The sequence below is a fragment of the Limulus polyphemus genome, unplaced genomic scaffold (genome assembly GCF_000517525.1).
Source record: "Limulus polyphemus unplaced genomic scaffold, Limulus_polyphemus-2.1.2 Scaffold87, whole genome shotgun sequence".
Classification (NCBI taxonomy): Eukaryota; Metazoa; Arthropoda; class Merostomata; order Xiphosura; family Limulidae; genus Limulus; species Limulus polyphemus.
In genome coordinates, this window is record NW_013665697.1 from 72749 (window position 1) to 86001 (window position 13253).

The 13253-nt window shown below is 30.0% G+C and overlaps 1 protein-coding gene across 3 annotated transcripts in view; it reads left to right on the forward strand.

Moving 5' to 3' along the window:
* Positions 1-751: 751 nt before the first annotated feature.
* Positions 752-13253, forward strand: part of LOC106468289 — a 121911-nt gene continuing 109409 nt past the window's right edge. For 2 of the 3 annotated variants that reach the window (XM_013928712.2, XM_022397245.1), the window contains exons 1-3: positions 752-956; positions 7297-7352; positions 8279-8383. In XM_013928712.2, the coding sequence (XP_013784166.1) occupies positions 925-956; positions 7297-7352; positions 8279-8383 (193 nt within the window). In that variant the 5' untranslated portion in view covers positions 752-924. Of the gene's footprint in view, positions 957-2598; positions 2712-7296; positions 7353-8278; positions 8384-13253 lie in introns of all 3 variants that reach the window. The other variant, XM_022397239.1, reaches the window with a different exon arrangement.

Sequence of the window (13253 nt, forward strand, 5' to 3'; positions counted from 1 at the left end):
TGAAGAAACAATTGTGGTACTGTATGCTAGTTTGAAACTTGAAGACTTGATCATTAAGAAACTTCTATAACTGTGTTTGTTGACTAAGAATAAAAAAACACTGACATAAAAACCCTTGTTTTCTCACCTCCCCTGCCATATTTGCGAAGATAGAAATAATATTTGTGCAAAAACTTTTCTATAAATAGTTTAAGTGACGCATAAAGTATGATTAAAGTTTTGAGAACAATTATGTATTCTACTGAAGAGTGCCTATTCTCATGATAAGGATGTTATATGTTTTTTATTTCCCATTTTTCGCTTAACCCAACAAAAATGAAACTGAAAATTGGTACCGTAATCATTTGTTTTTGTGTAACTAAAGTAAAAAGTTATTCTTCAGTAATAGTTAAAAAAATGTACAAAACCTTATATGTTCGTTCCATCCTGCTTTTGCTCGCTGTAAGTTGTCAGGACAACAAGAAACAGAAAACGTGCAATGTAAACAATCATAGACGCAGTTTAAAAACTTCGTGAAAGATATCTTGGAAGAAATAATTATTTTATCGGCAACTATGGTTCTAATTAACCTGTATCTTTTAGCTTCTTTCCCAGTACATTATCCAAATACTAAAACTAAACGCGTAGGTCGGTGTCCTCATTTGACCTTGTATTATTTGGGTAGCTCTACCTTCATTTTCACGTCAGATACAGCCCTGGTTTGAGATTTAAAAACACAGCCGTTCATATTCAACTGGCATCAGCTATCCCGTTATCCTTTGCGAGTCACGTCAGCCATTTTCATTAAGGTTTGGGCGAGAACTGTTTTAGTATTAGTATAAGATTTAGCAATATTAACAATAATAAAATATAATTTTTGTTTTACTTTATGTAGTGCGTGTTTTTGTTATCAGGCATGTAGAAGAAAGGTATTGCTGCAGAAGAATGGCTGCATTTTCAAGTGGCCTACACGACAGGTAAAAACATTATCAAAATAAACATTGAATTTGAATCAATGAATAATATTAACATTAACTTAATTAATATAGTTTTTTTGTTAAGTTTTGTTAGTTTGGTAATGCACTTGATGACGGTGTCAATTTTTTTAACGATAAAACTGTGTTTAGTGGTAGAAGTAATTTTAGGCGTAAGGTAAGTTGGCCCTAAACTAAAGCTTTGAATTTGTGTTTTAAGTTTAACAACACAATGACATTACGTTGCACAGATATTTGAGATAACAATTTAGTAGTTAAGTTTTAACCTTAATAGAAACAGTATCGCTGTCAGTGTGGCAATAATATTAATATTTAATTCATTATTACGTAAATTAATTCGGTAACTGTTAGTTAACTATCCATTAACAATTTTTTTAATGTTCAGTTAGCGCTTGATTAGTTGATATTGCTTTTTAACTACTACTACTAGTACTGCCAGTTAGTTAAGCCTTGAAGTTTTGCATTTTAACTTGAAAGTGCAGTGTCAAATATATATATATTGTAATAATTGATAGTGTATTTTATAAAACGGTGGGAATTGGAATGAAAAAAAAGAATAATGTCAATATTAATATAAGTTTTATTTATAATAATTACATGAATAACTTTTGCATAGTTGGTGAGTGCCACTTCAGTGATGTGCTAGTAATACTAGTATTACTACTAATATCAGGCTTGGCTCATTCAATAAAGTTGTATCCAAAAGAAAACAAATCAGTATAAAAGTTATCTTTCACTTGTGTATTCATATCCAGCATTAATTACTAGACTAGTAATTTGTACACACTATATCTAAGTAAACTATTTTGCATTTCTAAAAAATTATCTTGGCCGAGAATAAACCTATGTCAAGGTTTTCAGAATTTGAAATATCCCCCCCCCTCTCCCATATATTTAATTACTTTTAATACATTATCAATTTTCAAATGTATACCAATTTTTGGGCCCCCTGTATATATATGTTGCTACACACATGCATACGCATCCATTTGTACAATGTTAATCCAAATTTTATAGAACTTTGATAGTTTATCTAAGATGTAATAACTATAAGTTACAGTTATGCAAAAATAGATGAAATGAAAATAAACCTTTTCCTATAATTAAAGTTTCTTAAACTACTTGCACTTTCTTGTGGTTAGGTGTTGTTTATTTAATACCTTAGTTGTTTAAGATAAAATGGATATAGATATACACCAATTATGCATTGTATACACAAAAACATTAATTATTTTTAAGTAGTAATAAACAGTTCTTTCAGATTGTTGACATTTCTTACAGACATCTGCCTCTTTTTCTTTTTTTTCCTGGCTTCAGTGAGTAATAGTTTTGGTAAAAGGTTTTATAACAACCTGTTATAAAAAGAAAATTGCAGAAGTTTAAGAATATGAACCAATTTATCAAACCTTCCCTTAAATTTATTGCATCCACCACATCTGAATGAACCCATTCTAAAGGTCAACCACTCTGTTTGAAATATAAAACTCTCTTAACTGAAGATGACTCCTCCCAATATTTATATTTGTGTTCCCTAGTTCTACCATTTTTAGCATTAGATATGAAAAATATGAAGCATCATCATTATCAATTCCTTTAACTATTTTCTAACTCTTCTTTTTTCAAGAGAAAACAATTTCAGAGATCTTACCCTGTTCTCTTATGAAAATATCTCCATTCAAGGTACCATCCTAGTAGCCTACTTTGAACCCTTTCCAACAATTCAGTATCTTTCTTAAGGTAAGTAGCTATAGACTGAACACAGTCCTCCGAATGCGGCCTAACCAGTGGCCTATGCAATGTGAAATTACAACCTTTTTAGACTTGTATTAAATATTTTCGTAATTACAACCTAAAATCCTATTTGGCCAAACACAAGCAAAGGCACACTGAGATTGATCAACTAAAACACCAAAATCCTTTTCTTCTATAACTGATGAAATTATTCCTATCAAAATTATACTCGTGCTTTAAATTATAACCCAGATGCATTACTTTACATTTATTATAATAAAAAGACGTCCTCTATTTATTCACCCAACCCACAAAATAACCTGAATCCTTTTGTAAAGCAGCAGCATCCTCATCACAGCCAGCACCACTGAAAACTTTGATATCATGAGTAAATTTAGACAATTTTTTGACTATTCCTTCATCTATATAACTGATATAAATCAGATGCTTTTTGAAATTCTAAACATACCAGATCTACACCTTTAACCTCCTATGCATAAGTGATAACCTCTTCAAAGAATATCAAAAGATTAGTAAGGCAAGGTATTCCACTAGTTAAGCTATATTGACTATTCAAAAAAAATTTTAAACTTTGTTAAATGAATTTGCATAGTATCTTCTATCAGACATTCCAAAAACTTTTCTCATGACTGATAAGACTAACAGGACTGTAATTACCTGGATAATTTTTATCACCTACCTTGAGGAGGAACATGAGCCAACTTCCAATCTTCTTAAACCTACCCACTGCTCAAGAACTCAAGCACGTGGCTCACATATCTCGACCTTAACCTACATCAAAACCCTTGGGGAAATATTATGTGGTCCAGGAGCTTTATAATTTCTTGAATTTCCCAGTTGTTTTGTAACAACCTTGTAGCAAGCAATGTGCACCCTATGCTATTCATTCCCCCCCCCCAATAAAATAAGGAAAAAAGTGTTAATAGGTACAGTATACTAATCAACCTAAGAGTTGAACAATAAACAAGAGGGGAGGGAAGGTTAGTGCATCATTACATAATATCATGTAACTCTCGTAATTATTAATGTTGATGAATCAGGTGGGGTAGTTATGTGTAAAATCAGCAGCATGCATCACTATAATTACATCTTAAGAGAACGCTTGCAGATCTTAATATATCTTAATCTTACCTAATGTGTATGATTATGGCATAAGTAGTTCTAATAAAAGTTATTTTGTACTTGTAATTGTTTTTATGGGAAAATTACATAGTAAAAAGCATTGTCATTTATCATTTAAGTAGAAAATAAAGCAAAAGTTTGAATACCTATTATACTATTAGTAAATAGTGAATATAATCTCCTACATATTTTTACTAAACCATCAGATATTATGAACCCTGAGCTAAACTAAATTCCCTTGATCACTATGTAATGTGAGCTGCTTATTTTCTAAGTATGGCAAGGAAGCATGGTGGTATTATTAAGTCAACCAGGTTTTTTTCTTTCCTTATTAACATTCTGTCCTGTTCAAGTTTTAATAGTTTAAGTGCTTGTAGGTTAAGACATGTATACTAATTTTGCTAAACACCTTTGTCTAGGTTATTGTACAATTATAAGAATATAGTTAAGCTATAATATAGAGGTTGTATTTTAGTGAAAACTGCATTACCTATCATGATTAGACTATGTTTATCTTTATATCAGACTTTCAAAAATTTAAGGTTTTTATATTATTAAGAACTAGGTGGAACTTGTTCAAATGATCAGAATTGAACATGCCTTGTAGCTCAGGTCCTGATAACTTTCAGGGTTTTCATATATTTTGCCAGCACTTTTCCTATATTCATTTTTTATGTCACTGTTCTTTGAGCCACAGATTTTTAACCAAGTTTTATATGTTGACAAATTCTAATTCTTTCTCAACAGTTTTTAACTTAAAGAATATTTGGAATTGATATTTTGTCATTTTGTAACATTTATTTAGTGTAATACGCACACAAAACAAACTTCTTTTTTTTTTTGACATTTCATCTCTGCACATGTGGGAAGTCCTTCCTGTAAACAAAACACTGGTTGATTATTATTTTCTTTTTAAAGGATTTTTCTGCTCTTCCCAAAGAATAACTAAATTTTGGTAAGAAACTGTCACCACTTGAGATTATATTATCCAGTTCTTGATTTTGAAGCATTTGTCTTCTTTTTTTATGCTTAAATTTCACACATAACTTGGTTGCTATCATTTTACGATATCACATCAAGTGATTTGGTCACATACTAATGAAACACATGTTTGGAAACAGCTATAAAAGAAGTTTCAATATAATTTGAAGGCAATAATTAGACATTTCACATCATAGTAGAACACATAAAGTGGCTTGAGTAATGGTTTATAGTTTCGTGTAGAAATTCTACTCGGAGCTTTTGTAACATTCACCAAAAGCATTTAGTGGTAACTTTGAAGACTTATGAACAAATCACAGAGCTGGTAGTTTTTTTATATAGTTTTTGAGTAGTTCTTTTTGAATGAAAGCATTTGCATGTTCAGTAGTGTCTACGAAAGCTATAGAACTTTTTCTTTGAGAATTAAAGATATTTTTTGGTATTATTGTGTTTCTAATATTGTTTATCAATTTATTTGATTTATGTGTGATAGTGGAGGAATACTGCATATCTTAAAAATGATGATCTTGTGGTCATTTTCATATTAGTGATTTGCAGGGAAGGAAATATTCAGATTATGTTTTAAAAAAAAGTAAAAAACATCTGTGTCAAAAGTTTTTGCCAAATGTTGACCAACAATGGAAATATTAACTTGGTATGACATTATTCATGGAACATCAGCATGTGTCAAGGATTGAGGCTAATGTTTTAAGTCTTTCTTTCCTCTCTTCCCCCCCACCAAAAAAAAACATTCAAAGATAGCAACAACAACAAAAAATGGTGAAACAAACCAGAGTAAACCACAAAATTTTTGTGGTATTTTTTTGGCTATACAACTTTGTTTATAATCATGTAATAAAATTTATGCTATATATCCATGTGATTTATTAAATAACTTCTGATTTTTCCTATTGGGTGAATGAAAGCTGTTGAAAACATAACATACATTTTGTGTGTAATTTATGCAAAATATTGTGTTAAATCAGAAAGGTCAGGATTAGGTGTTCATTGATTTTTAACTGTCAGGATGGGAGTTATCTGATTAGGGACTTGGAGCATGAGTCCCAATAGCTCAGTTGCTAGAGCATTGACCTCAGAAAATGGTGTGAGATGAGGGTCCTGCTCAGATTACATAGATTTTAAACATCCTGATTTGTTATTACTATCTGTGGCAATAGGTGTTTTAAAGATAAAAGCACATTTGCTGCTGAAGCAAGTTGGTCATGAACCTTGTTTGGAGTGCACTTGGACATCTCAAAAATAAGTTTTCATAAATAAATGCATAATTTGATGATAAGTTCTTGAGTCTTTCACAGTTTGAGAAATTTGATGCAATAATCTATAGTAAAAACCTGAAAGGAAAGGTATATATATCACATTCAAAACCTGAACACACTTAAAACTAGGTTGATAATGCAATTTTTGGAAAATTTTAGTCTGTTTCTTTAAAAAATGATAAATACTATGTATTTTGTTTTCATCAAAGAAAACCCTCCATATTTTATTAAATTTAATGTGAGACTATTCATGAAATTTCTTTCTTTGGAGAGTTAGAAAAAATAACATTTAACAAATGAACATCGAAAATGTCTTTGTTTAACTTTGTTTAAGCACATCAAATTATAAGAAACAAAATTTAAATAAAAAACGTTTCAGTGTTGGTTAGCTGTTTTTATTAATATTATTGTTATTAAGGGAATAGACTCACATAGTATTTGAAAGTAAAGTTTATTTAGGCAGTTTGAGGAAATATAATAAATTATATTTAATGTTTTACAATTTTTAAGTTACTCATTTATCTGTTCATAAAGTTGAGTTTTTTTAAAGTAATACCTTATGTAAATAACATAAATATGAAAGAATGAAAAAATTAAATTGGAGAAGAAACCTACTGTTGCACTGATAAATGCGCTGTAGTCAGCTCTTAGAAAGAAAAAAAAAGCTAGGCAACTACTGTAGATCAGTTGAAACTTAGACCAAGAAGGTTAAGTGCAAAAGACAAGTCTTAAAAATAAATGTAAATTAAGTCAATAAAATAAACATGGAAAATATCTGCATTAACAATATATAGTAAGTGATGGCAGTGAAAAAGTTAGCATGCAATTTTATATAAATTTTAGCATTTCAAAGTTGACTTATTGATACATATTTATTAAATTATTATACAGTTTTGTAAAGATTGTTTTGTTAAGGTAGAAATACTTGTTTTTAATACCTTCCCAAGTGGTTAATGGTTTGGCAGTTTGTAATATTGACCTGCATGCAATGAGAAAGATAATCAGTTTTGTTTAAAAACCCGAAAATTACAGCTGTATATTACTTTTTAAACATGAGACGGTCTAATTTAATGTTTAAATAGTGAATTGATAGTATATGTTTTATACTGTTATAGTAAGACATTTTTTAATGTTTTAAATATATTTTAATATTGTGTACTTCTAACTGAGCAATGACTTTTTGTTTTCAGACTTGGAATTGCACGGAATGATATATTACATCCAATGGAAAATTATGATAACTCAGGTAAGGGTAGCATGAAAATGGTAGCATGATCAGAATGAAATTTAGTTTTTTTTGAAAACTATTTGAACTACCAAAGTTATAAGTTGACCTGTAAAAGAATAATGGAGTTGTAGAACACTGGTTACAAGTACTATCCATTGGTTGCAAAATTAAAACTGAGTGATTAGTGGAATTTCATAATTGATGAATCACTGTGTTTATTAATCAATTACATTCAAATAATCAATGCTACATGGATAGTTACAACAAACAAAAACAGTAATAATCTCAAAGACTAATTTTGAATAGTTTATTTTGAGTTATGGCACTAATTGATTAAGCTGAACAGCTTTAAGTGAATGGAAAATAATAATGAGAAATCATAATGGCAATATTTTGATTACTTGAATAGTTGGATTGGTAGGAAATCTTTTTTTCAGTTAGTTGATTATTTTTAGAACATTAATTTGATTTCATTGTAATTTCCAGTTTTTGATTATTTCACATGACACTAATCAGTGTAACTGATGATCGTAGGTGGTTGATTATCTTGATCAATTGATTTAATTGTCCAGGTGTACAACATATAGCTTGTGATATGCTTTTTTTTCCAGTAAATACCTAAGTTTTGTACGTTAATTTGGAACATTAGAATTAAAAAGACAAAAATGTTTTCATTACAGTAGTTGGTGTATTTAGTGGTTTGAAGATGTGTATGAAGCTCAATAGAATGGTTCAGATGCTTTGTAAAATAGTCCTGGAATGTTTGCCATAGCAATTGTGGCACCTGCTATTGAATTTATGCAAATTGTCATGCTTTTCATGGTGTACAGTGTGTTTGTGTGTAAGATTGTACATTTTGTAAACACAAACATTAGTTTTGTACAAAATAATGTTATGAAAGCAGTAATTTTTTTCTATGTAATAATTAATTTTTGTTTTGTTAGGAGAACACTTGGTTCAGAGGACTGTTATTGTACAGAAGGATGAAAAGGGCTATGGTTTGACAGTATCAGGTCATAATCCTGTATTTGTTCAGTCGCTGAAAGAAGGTGAGAGGAATATGTTGCTGCAATTATGTAAATTTTCCTAGTAACCTGAAGTCATAAAGTAAGTTACTGGACAATGTGTAATTTACAGTTAAGAGGGCACAGTATATTTATTAAAGCCGTTGAACTGCCAAACATACTGTTAAAGAAAAACTAATTTACTCAACAATGACTTCTATTTGTCTGTTGATATCTTATGCAAATCCAGGTATATTTGAAATTGTTTTGCCAGTTTTTAAACCTTTTTAAAGCCTAGTATCAAGTACCACTTCTGGCCTTGTATTAATAAAGCCTAATTACTCTTAAAAGGCACCATATCTGAAATGCAGACACTTTAAAAACATGGCTAGATAACTATGGGCCCTTTAAAAATATAATTATAGTTTTTTATCAGTTTATTATTTAAGCAGTGAAAACCACTACATAACATAATTATTTATCACACTGTTACAAGTGATCTCTGTAACCTTTGACCAGAAAGACAGTTTTCTGACGTATACTATAGTAGGCCTAATGATGTTATGCGCCAGGCCAATTTGTTACAAGAAATGGTTCAATAACATATTGTTTAAAACATTAAAACTAATATAATATTTATCTTACTCTATTTTATACTTAAAACTTGCCTATTTCCTCCTTTTACTAATTTATGTATTTCTGCTCATGAAGATGGCGTTGTCATGATCTTTAACTTTACCCAAAGGATTGTTCAAAGTAACAAAGCTGTTGTCTCAAATTACAAAAACTGGAGTTATTATATACAGTACTTTAACTGTCAGCACCATTACTTTAATAAAATAAATTAATACATAGGGAAGTTACTATGTTAATTTATTGCCTTTCTGTGGCATACAAGTAATTGAAAACCATTAGTAATGTAGAAGACAGAAGTACTGCATAGCCTGGAGGTACCTTGTATATAGTAAGAAATTGTACAACTTTGCAATCTAGTATGTTGTCTACACAAGGAATGAAGGGAGTGCATAGCAGGTAGGTTGTGAGAAACAAAATGATCCCAGGTTTCCAACAACGCATTTATGATTTTAGTAGCTAAAGAAGCTTAAAAATTGCAAAAAAAAAAGTTAAAGTTGGATTTTACAGTTCTTGACTTCACCAGCTCTACAAGTTCACTGGTTTAAAACTGTTTGAGCTACAAATTAGCAAAAAACTTCTCCAAAGTTTACAGATTTGTATCTATGCAGGAGGAAATTTAACAGTTTCCACTATCTCAATAATAATTAAAATTGGGTAAAAATTGAAGATAACAGTTTTAAATTTTTAAAAAATGACTGTATTCAACATAAATTTTAAATCTTATGTTAAAAGAAAATTTGAAATTTTAACATTTCAGCTATAATTTCTTCTTTTTCTTTTTTAGAGGTAATATGATGAAAGAGATCACGTAGAATTTTTCAAATCTCGATGTTGCTGTTTTGACCCTTCAAAAACTGCACTCAAACGGGTTAAGTGTTTGATTTTGAAGGTTAAAGTAATGGATAGTTGAATGATACATCTTAAACCTTTTAGCATTCCTTTATTTTCCTTTGAGATTGTATTGTTTAGATTTATGAATAGGAAGCATTTCTTTTAATGTTTTATTAAATTAATATGATTTATTCTTTCGAAAAATACTTCCTTAGGTACACAAATTATTTTAAAGATGATATCTAAAGATTTTCAAAACATGGACCAGAACAAGTCATTGTAGTTGTGACATGCAATAGATATTAGCAGTCTTATTTCAGTTAAAACATAGTTGGTACAGGTTTTGTATTTTGTGGAAAACTTTGAAACAGTTTTTTCTTAAGATTTATTTAAAATGTCAATGCAGAATTTGGTGTAAATATTTGAGGAGACAACAGAGGAGCTTACTCAAATATAGATCTATATCGTGTGTATCCAAAGGCTTTATATAAAGCTTTTGTATGTACAGAATTATTAGAGTTAATGATGTAATAATTTATACACTATTATTATTATTATTATTAATAATGATGATAATAAACATTTCTTACTGGGTGTAGAGTAAATGTGGTATTTACATTCTATGAATGCAGAAATTGATGGATTTAAATTAGTTTTAAAAAGGAATTAGATTGAGCCTTCACACTTTTATATATCTCTTTATTTTTGAGTTTGATATAATTTTGAACATAAAACAGTCCTACATGGTTGGTTGTGAGGTTAGTTGTCTAAAGGTGAGTTGGTGTTTTTATTAAATCAGAAATTTCATATTGTTTCCTAATGAAAACCCTGGAAAACATGCTGGTTTTCTTTATGCTTATTTCTTCATTGATAAGATATTAAAAACTGATGAAATACTGTAAAATCCACTTAACTTTTATATTCAAAATGTTTGATTGGTGGCTAGTTAGTAACAGAGTGGTGAAAAAGTGAGATCAATTGTAACATAGATATTTTAAGGGGAAAAAACTTGTACCACAAAAAAATGGTAAGTGGTAAGTAAATAGGTGTTTCAATGTTCACAATATTTCAGGCCAAGACGTGCTTATTCTTCGAAGCTAAAAGTTCTGCTTCAAACATTGACAATGCTAGAGCCATCATGAGACACCCTAGTAAGACTAGTTGTAGCCATGGGTACCATGATGAGACTGTCTTTTGTCAACCTATTTGATGGAATTATGCTTTTTTTTATATCAATGGTATGATTGGAATTTGATGACATAATTGGAATTTCAGCTTCAATTTGATCAGTTTTGTGAACTATCATCCACCCCTTAAGTGCACAAGCAATGTTTTTTAAACCATTCAATAAATTTCCTTGACATTACTCTAACCTTAACTACAGAGAATACTATTTCAACTCCATCTGTCATGAGCCTACCAACTCCCATTCTTTCCTGGATTACAACTTCAGCTATCTCATATCCAGTAAAAATGCCATTTCTAAATTGATTTTCACCAATTTTATCGATTATGCAATTCCAAATCCATTTTTGCTCAGAATAGTGATAAACTGTTATTATTATTATTTTTTGTCAAAATTAAGGGTTATTCTTTATATATAATCATTGCAGTTCACGGAGATACTGCAAAGATTGATCACAATACTGTGCTACAACCGAAGACAAAAAAATAAGAATAATTACAAAAATTAAGTACCTTTGATTTTGACATCTCATTTGTAAAATATTCAGGTTTCTAGCATAATTAAAAACAATTTTGGGATACTTCGAAATGGCAAAACTTTGGGAGCTAGATTTAAGAATAAACCAATGACTGTCTATCCACACAGAAAATAAAACGTAATATGTATTGGTTTGTGCATGAACACTAGAAGAGAGTACTTATCTTTAGTGTGATATGCATTGCTGTGCATGTTCACAATGCAACACGTGACATTACAGCAACACCAATACTTCAGTACCTGGATCCAACTTCTCTTACACAGTCAGACAGTTGTTCATGTGTACATGCAAATTCTTAGTTTATTGCACTACTTCTTTATATTGTGTTCTACTAAGGAAAAACAGGCTGAATGAGCACATCCATAACTGTGTTCCAGACGAACGTGAACTTGGACTAAACATGAGTACAACATCAGCCACTTCTCTCACTTAATGATATTGAAAAGAAAGAGGCAACAAGACTAAAATGAACTGAAGGGAATAATTGAAAGATTTTCTATAAACTTGTGTGCATGCACACAAACATGCACAGGTTTACCATTAATACATGTATTTTATCTTCAGTACTGTCTTTCCACCTACAGAAACATAATTTTTGCCTTGCAGCAATATATAGTACTCTACTAACCTTAAACTTGGATATATTTAAAACCTCAACTTGTAATTATGTAAAATCCGAATTTAAAAATTGTATTGATTTCCTACTGATTCCATGTGCTTTGTTGATTTGTTATGTGATGCTTATTTCAAATTTTCCATATTTGATAACTCTTTGTGGTGTCATAATCTTTTGTTCCATCAAAGTTTAAAATTGCCTTAAGCATGGCATCCTGTCCCATCCCAAAATGTTGTGAACATTAACCCTTTCAAGACGGGTCATGGGTGAAAGGCCATGTTATCTCGTTTGTATACTCGCATTCAAAGTTTTATTGAACTACTATTTCATGAATTTATGTCAATAAGTTTGGTATCAAACTGTAGATTATAATTCAAATTTTAGTACTATATATTACTCAATTTCTTAATTTAAAAGCAAATATTAAAAAAACACGGATCAACATCGATATTTGTGTGTCACGTGGTATGTTGAATGCAGCACTGGTTCAAATTAGATGTTTGTGAAGTCTGTAGTTTGAACGAATTAGAAACTCAAATTACCGATATTGACAAGCTAGAATATAAAATAAGAGCTTCTACTCTTTTCAATTTGCTAAGATATTGCTCATGTAATAAATCTAACACAGTGGCACCCCTCCCACCTTTTTTCCATTTTTGGAAATGCTTCCTTGTATACACTTTTTTTCTATATATGACATGAATAACCAATCGTAAGCTCAGAATGTCCCCTTAGTGGCTTTCTTAGCCATTTTAATGGACTTGGTGACATTTCTTTCTTTTGAACCAATATTTTAAATAGATAGGGAGGGTTTTTAGTTTGCTCGAAATTTCATATTTTTTTAGACTAAAATACATCTTGGTTACTAAGCTATATAAATTATAATAGAATTCTGTGGTAATCATTTAGTAATTTATGATTTTTTTTAGTTATTCAAATATACATATAAAACCTAAAAAATATTTTTTCATATCCTCCACATGCAATTTTTTTAAAGGCTTAGCAACCTATGTCAAGCAGCAACTGAGTACAAAGGCCATAACTAGAAGAGATAATTGTTTGCTTTACTTCTTTAGCTACTGTTCTATGTTTTAAGAAAAATAAGTTT